The sequence below is a fragment of the Bufo bufo genome, chromosome 4 (assembly GCF_905171765.1).
Source record: "Bufo bufo chromosome 4, aBufBuf1.1, whole genome shotgun sequence".
NCBI lineage: Eukaryota > Metazoa > Chordata > Amphibia > Anura > Bufonidae > Bufo > Bufo bufo.
Window position 1 is genome coordinate 39,928,301 of NC_053392.1, and position 15,659 is coordinate 39,943,959.

General features: G+C 43.6%; 1 protein-coding gene across 2 annotated transcripts in view; it reads right to left on the bottom strand.

Moving 5' to 3' along the window:
- EPHX2 (epoxide hydrolase 2) overlaps nucleotides 1–15,659 on the bottom strand; it is an 87,911-nt gene that overhangs the window by 53,087 nt on the left and 19,165 nt on the right. For both annotated transcript variants that reach the window (XM_040427111.1, XM_040427112.1), the window contains exons 3-6: nucleotides 12,739–12,898; nucleotides 11,944–12,134; nucleotides 6,137–6,259; nucleotides 5,661–5,735 (exon numbers count right to left, since the gene is read on the bottom strand). In XM_040427111.1, coding sequence (XP_040283045.1) covers nucleotides 5,661–5,735; nucleotides 6,137–6,259; nucleotides 11,944–12,134; nucleotides 12,739–12,898 — 549 coding nt within the window. The remainder of the gene's footprint in view (nucleotides 1–5,660; nucleotides 5,736–6,136; nucleotides 6,260–11,943; nucleotides 12,135–12,738; nucleotides 12,899–15,659) is intronic.

The following is a 15,659-nucleotide window of genomic DNA, read 5'->3' on the forward strand; positions in this document are numbered from 1 at the left end:
TATCCTGGGTATTTTTATTTTTGAGAAAAAAAAAAAATTTCCTACACAAATCTGCTGAAAATTAAATATGTTTATTGTTAACGTGTATTATTTTTTTTGTAAATCTTTTTAATTTATACTTAATATTTTTGTGTTTTGTTTTTTTACTAACTTTTAGCCCCCTTAGGGACTAGAACCCTTGTCCCATTCACCCTGATAGAGATCTATCAGGGTGAATAGGATCTCACACTGTCCCTGCTGCTCTGTGCTTTGTGCACACAGCAGCAAGGTTACTGACTATGGCAGCCAGGGCTTTAATAGCGTCCTGGCTGCCATTGTAACCGATCGGAGCCCCGCAATTACACTGCTGGGGCTCCGATCGGAGGAGCAGGGGAGAGGGGATCCTGTGGCCACTGCCACTAATGATTAATACTGGGGGGGGGGGGGGGGGGGGGCGGCGCACTGCGCCACCAATGATTAATACTGGGGGGCTTGGGGGGGGGGGGCGCACTGCGCCACCAATTAAGATACCTCTCTCATTCACATACAGGAGGCGGGAGCTGGCTGCAGAATCACATAGCCGGCTCCCGACCTTTATGAGCGGTAGCTGCGATCCGCAGCACCTAAGGGGTTAACTACCGCGGACCGCAGCTGCCGTTCATAGAGGTCGGGAGCCGGCTATGTGATTCTGCAGCCAGCTCCCGCCTCCTGTATATGAAATAATAAAAGACTCATTTTCATTGGTGGCGCAGCGGCCACAGCCCCGCCCCTCCTCTTGTCTTCTCCCCTCTCATTGGCGGCAGCAGCAGCACAGGGGGGAGGGAGACACTGCTTCCTTCTCCCCTGTGCTGCGGAGGGAACACAGAGAGCGCTGAGAGCAGCGCGTTCTGTGTTCCCATTACGTTATCGGTAAAATAGATGCCGATACCGATAACTGTCAAAATCCTCAACATCGGCCGATAATATCGGTAAAACCGATAATCGGTCGATCCCTAGTATAAATACACTAATATATATATATATATATATATATATATATATATATATATATATATATATATATATACACACACACACACACACACACACACTCACCACCCAACTAAGGAGCTAAACTATCAACAGTGCGCGAAGCAATGGAAGTGAACACCTCCAGCTGCCCTGCTGCCGCCAGAGCACCGGATCGGGACTCAGACGGTAATTTTAACAACCGGATCTGGAGAACTGGAGGGAACTGGCTGAATCCCATGCCAGAGTACAGCACTGAATCAAAATTATATGTGGTATGGAAATGATAGATGTGTATGATATGGATGCCATGCTATTGTACGGAGGTGACATATGTATACTTTATGGCATAAAAATGATCTGGAGATGGCAACAAAAGTAAGGTATGCAAAGTACTGTGTCACAGTGATGCCATGATTCTAAAATATAACTTTTAATATGTATAAATAAAATAGTCAATGAATCCCTCTAAGTAATAATTAATCAATCAATATAGAAAGAAAAAAGGAAAAATAAATTTGAAAACTAGGGTCAGGATGATATAAGTTGTTTGTTAATGGTTAGTAGATGTTAATGAAACCTATATTAGGGAGGTAATAGCCCTATTAAGGACCCTAACGTATTAGCCCTACCTATTACGGAATAGCCGCCCCGATAGGGGCGATCCCGTTTCTCGTGCCTCCTAGAGTCCCTAGTTGACCCTGCAGGGACGGATGCCTATATAAGGGGGACCCTATAGAGATGCCTGGGCTATTCTACACAAGAAAAATAATAAATGTACACAGATAATAAAACCCAGTGACAAACTAGACCCAAATATGAAAATATGATATATAGAAAATACAGAAGTGAGATGTCCCTACGCGTTTCGCCTGGTTGGTGTCAGGCTCATCAGGGGACATATTTAGCAAAGAATACCTATCACCATAGAATAATACAAATATTATTACATATATATATATATGTATAGAGATTTTTATTTCCTTTTTATATTTTTCTCCTCCGTTTGAGGGTACGTAAAAAGATATTAGGAATTAGAATAGAATAGGCTAGTGCTTTAGATTAATACTGATCAATAAAGTCAATAGGATGATTAGATCAATTGCCAACAGCAGGAGAAAAGTCGTGAAAAGATGAAATAGAGGAGGTAACGATATTGATGAAAAACCCCTGCTCATTCATCCAACTCGTGCTGAGGGCTGTGGCCAGACTGAGATACACCGAACCGTATATTTAGATATATACTAGTCTGTCTGTTACATTGAGACTCTGCCTCTGAACTGTTAACATCACCACAAATAATGCCAATAACGGACATTAAATATCAATCAAAAAATTAGAGATGGTCCTCCTAATATTAGTTAGCTATAGACAATGGCTAACATTTCAAACGGTATATATAGATACCAACACCATTCAATATAGAAACTGTGGACTAGTAGCAGCTGATTTGTATCAATAATACTTGCGTGCCCAGTCGGGGCTGGATGAGTCAATGATAATGTCCACAGCTCCGGGTGTATATGGCAGTAGTATCTTCAGAGAAGAACCTGTGGTGATGGCGTCCGGTGGATAAGCTTATCCACCGGACGCCATCACCACAGGTTCTTCTCTGAAGATACTACTGCCATATACACCCGGAGCTGTGGACATTATCATTGACTCATCCAGCCCCGACTGGGCACGCAAGTATTATTGATACAAATCAGCTGCTACTAGTCCACAGTTTCTATATTGAATGGTGTTGGTATCTATATATACCGTTTGAAATGTTAGCCATTGTCTATAGCTAACTAATATTAGGAGGACCATCTCTAATTTTTTGATTGATATTTAATGTCCGTTATTGGCATTATTTGTGGTGATGTTAACAGTTCAGAGGCAGAGTCTCAATGTAACAGACAGACTAGTATATATCTAAATATACGGTTCAGTGTATCTCAGTCTGGCCACAGCCCTCAGCACGAGTTGGATAAATGAGCAGGGGTTTTTCATCAATATCGTTACCTCCTCTATTTCATCTTTTCACGACTTTTCTCCTGCTGTTGGCAATTGATCTAATCATCCTATTGACTTTATTGATCAGTATTAATCTAAAGCACTAGCCTATTCTATTCTAATTCCTAATATCTTTTTACGTACCCTCAAACGGAGGAGAAAAATATAAAAAGGAAATAAAAATCTCTATACATATATATATATGTAATAATATTTGTATTATTCTATGGTGATAGGTATTCTTTGCTAAATATGTCCCCTGATGAGCCTGACACCAACCAGGCGAAACGCGTAGGGACATCTCACTTCTGTATTTTCTATATATCATATTTTCATATTTGGGTCTAGTTTGTCACTGGGTTTTATTATCTGTGTACATTTATTATTTTTCTTGTGTAGAATAGCCCAGGCATCTCTATAGGGTCCCCCTTATATAGGCATCCGTCCCTGCAGGGTCAACTAGGGACTCTAGGAGGCACGAGAAACGGGATCGCCCCTATCGGGGCGGCTATTCCGTAATAGGTAGGGCTAATACGTTAGGGTCCTTAATAGGGCTATTACCTCCCTAATATAGGTTTCATTAACATCTACTAACCATTAACAAACAACTTATATCATCCTGACCCTAGTTTTCAAATTTATTTTTCCTTTTTTCTTTCTATATTGATTGATTAATTATTACTTAGGAGGGATTCATTGACTATTTTATTTATACATATTAAAAGTTATATTTTAGAATCATGGCATCACTGTGACTATGTAATTTGTTGACCATATTCTACTATAGAATTCCCTGAACAGGAATTTGTTCAACCTGTGAATATTATGCAAAGTACTGGTAAGTACTGGCTCTCCTTATGGAGATCCAGCTGGACTCTCCCCCAAAAGGAAAACGGTCTCAGGTACTTACTCTGAAAGTCAATGTCCAACCCATTAAAAAGCCTTGAAACATGACTTTAAAGGGTTTTTCTGGGGATGGCATATCCTCAGGATAGGTCATCAATATCTGGGTGGTGGGGGTCAGATCCCAGCACCCCGGCCAATCAGAGGTCTGAGGTGGCTGCAGCGCTCCTCAGAGCATCCCAAGCACAGCGCCGTACATTGTATAGTGGTTGCGCTTGGTATGGAGCCCATTCCCCGTTCATTTGAATGATCTGCAAATTCATTACAGGCCTAGAAAGAGGCAGTAAAACACAGCAGCCTCATCAAACAGCTGTTCGGAAGGGGTACAGGGAATCAGACCCCCACCGATTAGATACTGAAGACCTAACCTGAGGATAGGTTATCAACAATGAACTCTCAAAAAACCTGTTTAAAGGGGTTTTCCAACTTTTTTTTTTTTAACAGATAACCTATTCTCAGGATAGGTCATCGGTATCTGATAGGTGGGGGTCTAACAGCTGTTTGAGGAAGCTGCTGTGCTCTGGTGAGTGCTGCAGCCATCTGACAGGTTACCAAGCACAGCATCATACATTGCATAGCAGACTTGCTTGGTATTGAAGCTAAGACCCAATCACTTGAAAGGGACTGAGTAGCACCTAGGGCGGCCATGTGACTACTGAACGTGACGCCACTAGCCTAGGCTAAGCTGTGAGAAGGCCGCGCCGCTCCTGTGAATGCCTGGGCCCTTCTCAAACAGCTGATTGGAAAAAGGTCCCGTGTGTTGGACCAACACCGATCAGATACTGATGGACTCTCCGTTTTGGGCAAAATTGCAGCAAAGCCGCCATAATTTTATCATATTTTGCACAAAAGTACATTAGAAAAAAAAAATGCAGTTTTTCACAAATTGCTGTATAATCATGGTGGTTTTGTTAAAATTGTAGAAACGACAACCAAAATGAGTGCAGAACCACTGATGGCATCACAGTCACAAGACAAAAGTCCTGCACCAACACCACAGAGGGAGATGGCACAGTCCATAAGAAGATGGAGGAAGAGAGTACAACCTGAAATAAGTAGGACACAGGAAGAAGGCGGAGGAGGTCACCAGAACCATAGGGAACATACTTTCAGAGAGGGCGTCACCATGGGGAGCAGTATGTGAGACAGTGGAGCATGGGGTCCAGTGCTTGGAGTCGGCTCGGAACTACACAGTACGTTGTATGGGGCTGTGTAGTTATGGCACAGGCTATTCTGAAAGAGCTGATCAGCAGAAGTGCGGGGTGTCAGAATACTGTAACTGCCCGGACAATCACTGACCGCAGTGATGATCCACCACAGGCAGTGACTGGCTGTGTGTCAAGAGGAACAAGGAATAAGAGACCAGCGAGGAAAGCACAGTGATGAATAATAAGTAATTATGCCTGCAGAGCTTCGTATTTAGAGTGACTTGGGTGTTGTGCCATTTTATAGGGGTTGGTTGATAATACATTATTTCTAATAGGTGCTGGCAGCCTGCCTCCCTTACTGGCACTGGCGTCTCCATCTTCCGGTCCAGCATTTGTTTCCTTCCTCCCCGCATGGTCACCTTATCCTCTTCAGCGGTGACATGTCTCTTTGTAGACAAATCACCTATGTCATGGAAGACGGCGGCGCGCGAGCCAGCCGGAGCACAGCGGGGAGCAGGTATGATGCTTTCAGTACCGGAGGCAGGCTACTAGCAACTCTTAAGACATTACGTATTCCTGGACAACCCCTTTAAGGATTACACCCTTTCAACAACCAAATCATACCTTAATTGTAACGTATCCATGGGGGACGGCATCAGGGTCTGCAGCAGGAGGCAGGACATCGTCTTCATCCAGTAGCTGGAATAACACAAGAGGGAAAGCAATTTTCCTACAGATTTGCCCAACGCTCTTTAGGCTTTTTCCCTCAGAATTAGTGTTGAGCGAACTTCTGTTTTAAGTTCGGCGTCTAAAGTTCGGCTTCCGGTTAGCAGAGAATCCCGATATGGAGTCCGAATTCCGTTGTGGTCCGTGGTAGCGGAATCAATAATCGGCCATTATTGATTCCGCTACCACGGACCACAACGGAATTCGGAATCCATATCAGGATTCTCCGCTAACCGGAAGCCGAACTTTAGACGCCGAACTTAAAACAGAAGTTCGCTCAACACTACTCAGAATGCCCTCTACACCAGGTCCCAGGAACGACAGCAGAAATCTTGGATTCCAGGTGAAAAGACCTGAGTATTTGTAACAGTTACCTTCACACCAGACAAGTCCTGCAGTTCCTTTAAAGCTTTCTCTGTGTCTCTGACCAACACTGTAGATATTCCCATATCACGAGCGGGTTTCAGGTTGGCACCAATGTCATCAAGGAAAATGGTCTGTAATAGAAGACGTACTGTAAGTGCTCCCTGTAATAAGGGATGTAAGGCTCTAAAGCGTGGATATTTACACATGGCAGAATGGTTGCGACTGAAAATCTGTTCCGTTCATCTGAATATTTGCAAGCTCCATTCAGATTGCAGGAATTTCCGCTAATAGATCTCCCCCCATTACTTCATCCTAAATGTAATCCATAATCAGAAAAAGACTTTTTTGAAATGTTTAACACCTCCATGACCACAGCATGTTAATTGAAAGGCTGATAACTGGGCCTGGTCACACTAGCAATGCCATTCCTACACTGTGACAGAGAATGGAAATAATCTGGAAGCAATGAAAACTCCGCTTCTGCATTTAGGCCCTTGGCAGAGACCCCTGTGATGTCAACCATCACATCAGAAGGACTCCTTGTGCAGAGAGGGCTTGGAAGCATGCTGAGAAGATGTCTGTCCTGTACAGATCACTGGCTACCATTAGATCACCGTTATCGCAAGAAACACATTGTGGCACATTTACTAACCAGAAATGTGCCGCAATCTGCAACTTTTCCCCGCTCACACCAAATCTAAAAACAGTGGACGTGGCGTGGGCGTGAAATGTAAGACCGCAAGGAAGCCATATTACATTTAGAAGCGGCGGTGGATCCGTGAAATATGTAGAAGCCGGCACCTCTACATAACTCTGGATCCACCGCCAGCTATAGGGGTTATTAAGACCAGTATCTAAAATGGCGGTCTTAATAAATGACTGCCATAGTGTTTATTATATCTATTTTTATATAATATTTTAATATGTCCCCACATTAAACTAATTTAATAAATACAGTAAAGAATAAAAAAAAAACTAAGAAAAATTATTATTATTATTATTATTTTTTTTAAAGCCTTGCACCATCCTGCCCTCTCTTGTGCACAACTCCCAACCTACGCCCATCAATTTTAGTAATTCTGCTTGGCCCAAATGTTTTTCATGTGTGTCAGGTGCTCAGACATTAATACTTTCCTGTTAGGCAGAATTTATGCTATGTCAATCATATAATGATTAACCTCGGCCATCAATTTTTTCCTCCTTTACCAAAAAAGATCTGCACTTGGATGACTATCATTCATGTCCGGAGGTTAAAGCCAAGGGAGGGAGATTCACGTAAAGAAAAAAATAAGTTGGCATTTTAGCGATGTTATACGGTACACAAATGGGAACATATCGGACAGGATTATGCAGGATTCATTTTCTGGGGTCAAAAATAATTTTTATTTGCAACAAAGGAGAGAAAAGAAAAAAAAGAATGCGGCACTCACCAAAAAAAAAATACGGTTTGCAGCTTTATTCACATGAAAAGATCAGCGTCATGCGGGCAAAACACAGCTCTCCTTTGTTGCAAATACTACTTGTCTTTCATGCCGAGCACCACCACTACTCACATTCGATCAGTGCAGCACCAAAATAAATCCCACACCTACAGCAGTGCCGACCGTATCCTCTACATATTACTACATTTATTGAAGAAGAAGCTAACTGAAAACATAGCATGAGAAAATGGGGACAGAAGGTCTTTTTCCTGCTTCGGACCCTTTTTCCCTTACAAAATGTACTGATATCCATTCCAATGTTATATAATAAAATACCTTGTGTCCTGTAAAAAAAAAAATGCAGCGTTCTAAAAAGTGAACTTTTGCTCTGGTCATTAATAGGGTTGCAGGATGGGTCCGTACGGGTCAGCATTTCAAAACTAAGCGGTGCTGTCCGATAGGAGTCTCCGACAAGGAGATGCCCTGGGTGGGAGGGGTCCTAGCATTCTGACAGCGCATGGGGATACCCCTGTAAGTCTCTAATTCAGCTCAGTATAAATACAGAATTTTCCATACTTAACTCTCTAATCATTGCAAAAATAAAATCAAGCTATATGTTACACAACATGTCTGGAGTCATCCTCCTCCTGTAATTCAGGTGTTCTTGTAATCTGACCAATCATTGGTCAATATACTGTTCATGCACAAAAGGCGTAATTTAAATATAGGGGAACGCATTGTAATGTTGTCATCTATTTACTCTAAGATCCACTGACATATAGGAGAATTCCTTTGGCTTTCTCAGGGCGCATTGACCGGAACGCTGTTTGTATGCGCAGGCAAGCTGAATCTTTTCGCCAGGAGTATCTAATCTCCAGGCGCATGCGCACTCAAATGACTGAGGTCATTGGCGCCTGCGTTACGCCACACGCCACGGTGTCCTGAACGCAATACACCGGCGCATGCGCAATGGACTATAGAAGACGCCAACCTGATAGGCGCATTGAGGTAAGGGGGAATATTTAAACCCGACACTTGCTGCTATATCGTGCTGCAAGCCATTCATCTGCTGGCACCAAAAAAACATATACAATCCCCTCCTAGATATCTTAAAGTCTCAGTGATATTGATACCCCTGTATAGCTAAAGGCTATGTAAACTGTTGTATGCAGTTTTTTTTTTTTTACACTTTACTCATTTTTGGCTAGAAATCAGATTTGCAATTGGCCTTAATAAAAAATATCAAGCTGTTCTGTCACAAAGGGTTAACTGTTTGTCTGGCTATGTGACTGGTATTTCACTTTGTGCAGACCATCTAATAACCCTTATTTCTAAACTACTGAGAGGTCATAAACACTTATTTAACCCCTTAGTAACCAAGCCTGTCTGGGCCTTAATGACCAAGCCAGATTTTGGAAATCTGACAGGTGTCATTTTAGGTTAGAATAACTGTGTAACGGTTTTGCACATCAAAGTAATTCTGACATTGTTTTCTCGTCACATATTGTACTTTACTTGGGTGGTAAAATTCTACCGATAAAATATGCGTATCTTTATTAAAAAAGTGAAAATTTATAAAAATTGGCACATTTTCCACTGCAATATTTCACATACATAAATACTATTCAATATTTTTTATCAGAAATATATTTCCACATCTTTACTTTATTTTGGCTGCACTTACAAAAATGTTTTTTTTTTTTATTTAGGAGACTTAACATTTTAACAAATTTTAAAATTTTTGAAGTACATATTTTTTCCTGCAACAAGCCAAGTTTGCAGAGGCTTATAAGTGTCAGAATAATAGAACCCCCCAAAAGTGAACCCATTTTAAAAACTAGGCCCCTTAACGTATTTATCTATGGGTGTAATGAGTTTTTTGACCCACTAGTTTTTTTAAAGAAATTAATGCTAAGAAGCTGAAAAAAAAAATTACATTTTCATTTTTTTACACAAAAGTGTCAATTTAAAGACAGATTTTTTTCCTACAGAGCACATGAAAATAAAGATGTACACTCCAAAATGTATCACCCCATTTCTCCGGTCTTCAAAAATACCCCCATTGTGGCCCTAATCTTATGTTTTGACAAAGGGCAGGGCCCAAACATAAAGGAGCACCCAGTTGTTTTCAGAACACAAAATTTGCTTGAAAATGGTTCAGGCCCCATTGCACACTTGTAATGGCGTTGAGCTGCCAAAACAATAGAAAACCCCCATGATGGACCCCATTTTGAAAACTAGACCCCCTACTTGGGGGGAGGGGGAAATGAAGTGGCAGGAACCCACGTAGCAGAAGGGACGGGACCGCTGGGTGGAGAATGAGAGGAGGTGGCGACTTCTACCACCATAGGGCTATGGGGTCTGGGGATGGAATCGGAGTCCCCGCTATCTGAAAATATTTCCGCCTCTGAAGCGGTGTCAGATTCAGAGTGGTCAGAGCAGAGAAATTCGTAGGCCTGCTCCGCACTGAATAATCTTTGAGCCATTTTTTTTTTCTGTGTTTTGTAAATATAATGGATGTGATCTCCATTAAAGGTTTATCATGGAGACCACATGATCAGGGACCATTATTATTGGTCCCTGATGGTTACTGTGCTGAAGGCAGATCTTCAGCACAGTAACCAGTGCGCATGTCTGCGCCATTTTATTTTATTTTTTTAATTAGACATGGGGGGCGCCCTAATAACTTTATTTAAACATATCTGGGGGCCATATTGCTGGGGGACCCGATCGGGGCATAATTTGAACTTCTCTCTCCTCTCCTGAGGAGAGAGACCTTACTGTGAGCGGCGGCGGCCAGCCTTCAGTCTGCGCATGCGCCGGGCTGCCGCCGCCATCTTTCTTGAGGGTAAGGATCGGGACCCAGCTTAGGACCAGAAGTGCTGGGGGACCCGATCGCTGCACCGGAGACTTTCTCCCTCCTCTCTTACATGAGAGGAGGGAGAAAGTTTAGTGCGGGCAGCTCCGCTGCCGGCATTTTCTGTGATCGCCGTGATAAAGTGTATCAGGGCGATCACGTGATCAGAGACCGCTTGTCACGGTCTCTGATCACTGCCCCGAGCCCTCAGCTACCTCCCTCCGGTAGCTGCGGGCACGGAGCTACAGCGATTGATTTTATCGCTAACTTGGGCTGAAGTGCTGCTGTAAAAAGGCGGCACTCCAGCCCAAGGCCCCTTAGTGACTGCCGTAAAAACACGTATGGGTGGTCAAAAAGGGGTTAAGCCACATTCTTATCAGTAAGATAAGGACTGAGCTACAATGAGTGTTTATGAGGTCAGAGAGTGGGGATGTTTCTACCACCACATTCAGCTGCTGTTTTCGGATGGTTATTGGCCGTGCAGGTTTGCGAGTTGTGAGACAGATTTTTAATCAACACATTGATTTGTAGGTGAAAGTATTGTTTTTCATTGAGAACGGAGACATTACACTTGGTATTAATACCAAACTCCAAATTCTGGTATTGTGACAAACCTAGTCATGAAGTCCTAAAACGGCCCCAGTCATGAATGGATTACCATAAAAATTGACCATAGCAAGCAATCACAATCCAGCTTTCATTTTTCCAGACCGATCTGTCTATGTTAACCACATGCAGCTAATTCAAAACAAGCTAGGGAATCGTGTCACTTGTTTTGCCACTGTAATAGTGGCTCCTAAGAGACGGACACCGTTAGTGGCCAGGATCGATCTGGGAAATATCGTTGGCCAGTTACAGTCCAGCATCTGTTGCAAGAGGAACTATTGGGAAGGGATCCAGTTCCCAAAGCGTAATCTCGCCATAGGAGATTCAGATAGTGGTGAGTGCGGGCTGCTGAGGTTTTCAAGTGACCGACAGTTTTGCTCCAGGCAGGATGGAAATAGTGGTTGAAAATATAATTCAGGATGTATCTCTGTACAGTGTGTACACAGTGATTCAGCCTTTTATGTACAGTAATTCTGAGTGTAAATGGAGGGAGACTGAAGGCGGCTCAACCTTTAAAGAACGATGTTCTAACAGCCAAGTCAGAAACTAACATCATTGTTCACTTTCCTGTGTAGTATTCTAACACCGTAAGGCCTCATGCACACGACCGTATTTTGTTTCCGTGTACGTTCCTTTTTTTTGCGGATAGGATGCGGACCCAATCATTTCAATGGGTCCGCCAAAAACGCGGACAGTACACCGTGTGCTGTCCGCATCAGTATGTCCGTTCCGTTGCGCCGCAAAAAAAAATAGTGCATGTCCTATTTTTTTCTAGTTTGCGGACAAGGATAGGCATTATTACAATGGATCCGCAAAAAAAAAAAAAAAAACGGATGCCATATGGAACGTCATCCTTTTTTTTGCGGATCTGCAATTTGCGGACCGCAAAACACATACGGTCGTGTGCATGTAGCCTAAGACAACAGCTTACCTCTTGAGGCTCGGCTTTCAGCACCTTCAGGGCGTACTCATATATCCGGGTCTCTGGTTTCCTCATTCCGATGCGGCAGGATTCAATGACCAGGTCAAAGTGGTGCTTCAAAAAAGTGAACATTTCAGCGGTACTCTGCCGGTTCGGGCTGTCATCCACCCAGTTGTTGGTGAGCACGCAGGTTTTAAATCCTATAACGGGGTATAATGATGAAACAAGACATAATAGTCATACTACAAGTGTTCGTCACCGTCTAATATAAAACTGTGCAACTCCCTCCTGGAAATACCAATGATGTTAATGCCAACACATGGAAACGTAGGCCTATCAGGACCTGCAAGATGGACAATGTACTTAAAAAGGCCCATGACATTTCTAAGGGATTGCAATTTCTGCTGGACTTATGTCCCCTGGGGTTGGGAGGCTGACACAAGCATCAGCCACGTGTGGTCACAGTCCTGGGTCCAATTACAGAGTTCTAGTTTGATGAAACCACGGCACTCAGAAAGTTGTCATGCAGATAATTTAAGCCATCCAAACAAGGTACAAAAAGTGACTGGCCAACATGTCGGTCTAACATTGGAGCGATCCAATGCTACAACAAAGGCTGTGAACAAGGTCTAGGTTAGACCGAAATGTTGGCAGGTCACTTTTTGTACCTTGTTTGGATGGAATAAATTATCTGCATGACAACTTTCTGAGTGTCGTGGTTTCATGCCGATCAACTTCCACAGCAATAATTACAGAGTTCTATCCGTTTTCCACCCCATACATTATAACAATCGTCTTTCTTACCGTGGCTTCTCAGCAATGTGGCGGCGTTCAGTAACGGCTTGTTGACTGCACCAGTCTCAAACATGCTGTGGAAGGCCGATTCCACAGAGAAGGTCTCGGGAAGGGTGACCCCAGATTCTTCAGCAAACACCTTACATTCCTTGTTGATTTCTGTAACAAACTATCAGAGCACCGGCCTAAGTGAGTCACATAAGGTGTCGGGAATCATGATAGGTACCATGCTGGATCCAAAATCCTCTCAATTTATAGATTTTAAAAGAAACCTCCGGGAAGGAATTACATTTTATACCTTGTGGAAGTTTTCTGGTGTCAAAAAGTTGCACATTAAGCTGGGTTCACATCACGTTTTTCCCATCCTTTTAACGTACGCAAAAAACGTATATGTTAAATGGATGCCTCAGACTGGTGCCATAGAGTGGCATCTGTTCACTATAGAGTTCCATTGCAAAAAAATAACCTGTATACTTTTTTTTTACCAGACTGTGCAGGATACAAGAACGTGGTGTGCTGCGTTTTTGTATCCTTATTTTTTTGTAACATATACGTTAAACGGAGGCATAAAACGTGATGTGAACCCACCCTAATCTGTACCTTTGGGGTTTTTGCACCAGATTCGTAACTTTAAAAAAAAAGTTGGTGGCTTGAAGAAGGGCCTGGGTGGCACAGTGTAAATTATACCTAAAATCTACCCAAGCTACGCGCTGAGGTAGATATCAGTTCTGGCGCATGGACGGCCTGAGATGCGGCACAATTATTAAAGGGTAACTGTCATGTTTTTATAAAAAAAAAAATAATACATTTAGCATATGTTACTGCTGCAGCAGCATTATGCATAAAGCAATCTTTAGTTTCTTCACATACCACTGTTTTCCTTGAGTTTTTCCCTTAGTTACGGCTGTTTAAACATTTACAATATGAGGACCTTCTGAAAATGGCTCCTCTGCCAGTTCTCTGAGGCCAAAACTGCTTTCCCTCACTTCCCATACACACTTGCTGTAGCCAGCAGCTCCCTGCCAGCCGATCAGATTGGATTACTGAGAGACACGCCTCCCCACTCTGAAGCCTAATGCAAGCATGCAGTGTGAAGGACCGCCCCTCCGTCTTCCTGTCTTCTTAGCCGGAGACAGAAAAGCCCTAGTAACGGTCTTTTAAGGGCTCTTTCACACCTGCGTTGTTGTGTTCCGGCATAGAGTTCCGTCGTCGGGGCTCTATGCCGGAAGAATCCTGATCAGGATTATCCTAATGCATTCTGAATAGAGAGAAATCCGTTCAGGATGCATCAGGATGTCTTCAGTTCCGGAACGGAACGTTTTTTGGCCGGAGAAAATACCGCAGCATGCTGCGCTTTTTGCTCCGGCCAAAAATCCGGAACACTTGCCGCAAGGCCGGATCCGGAATTAATGCCCATTGAAAGGCATTGATCCGGATCCGGCCTTAAGCTAAACGTCGTTTCGGCGCATTGCCGCATCCGACATTTAGCTTTTTCAGAGTGGTTACCATGGCTGCCGGGACGCTAAAGTCCTGGCAGCCATGGTAAAGTGTAGTGGGGAGCGGGGGAGCAGTGTACTTACCGTCCGTGCGGCTCCCCGGGCGCTCCAGAGTGACGTCAGGGCGCCCCAAGCTCATGGATCATGTGATCACATGGATCACGTCATCCATGCGCATGGGGCGCTCTGACGTCATTCTGGAGCGCCCGGGGAGCCGCACGGACTGTAAGTATACCGCTCCCCCGCTCCCCACTACTACTATGGCAACCAGGACTTTAATAGCGTCCTGGGTGCCATAGTAACACTGAACGCATTTGGAAGACGGTTCCGTCTTCAAATGCTTTCAGTACACTTGCGTTTTTCCGGATCCGGAGTGTAATTCCGGCAAGTGGAGTACACGCCAGATCCGGACAACGCAAGTGTGAAAGAGGCCTAAGGGAGCAGTGGAAAGGGACAGGAGACATTAATAAAAGCTGTTATTATAAGGTAATTACAGATCTTTTGACAATCATTGACAGACTAACTCAGGTATACATGCCTAGCTCTAATATACTAACAAATAAAAGGAGTATTTCCACCTTATAAATGATATGCCATCCCCTAATGATCTGACCTCTGGGCCCGTACCGATCCAGAGAATAAAGTGGATGCAACACTGCAGTAGCGCTGCATCGCCTACACTTGTTTTTCTCTGCAGTGGTGCCCCCAGCTGTGCAGGGAACCACAGCCAGCCCCATTCAAGTGTTCCATACAATCAAGAGGCTATTACCCCTGCCCCGGGTTCATGGGGGGCCCCCGACATCAGACCCCACCAATCATAAAGAAAATGTATATCTTAGCAATATAGGAATTACTATCTGACAAACAGTAGAAACGGAGATAGAAGAAATAAGGTGAAGCGTAAGCTAATGTAGACTTGTGCAGCTAAAATCCAGTAGAAGTCTAAGGCTACGTTCACACTGACGTTTTGGTTTCCGTTTGTGAGATCCGTTTTGGACCGCTTGTGAGAGCCCTGAACGGATCAGTTTTGCCCTTAATGCATTCTGAATGGATAAGGATCCGCTCATCAGTTTACCTCCGTTCCGTCTCCATTCTGCTTTGGAGGGAGACACCAAAACGCTGCTTGCAGCGTTTTGGTGTCCGTCTGACGAAACTGAGCCAAACGGATCCGTTCTGACACACAATGTAAGTCAATGGGGACAGATCCGTTTTCACTGACAATATGGCACAATAGAAAATGGATCCGTCCTACTTTGACTTTCAATGGTGATCAAGACGGATCAAGATGTCTTGGCTATGTTAAAGATAATACAAACTGATCCGTTCTGAACGGATGCACGCGGTTGTATTATCTGAACGGATGCCTTTTTGCAGATCCATGACGGATCTGCACCAAACGCGAGTGTGAAAGTAGCCTAAGCTTTTGATGTGACT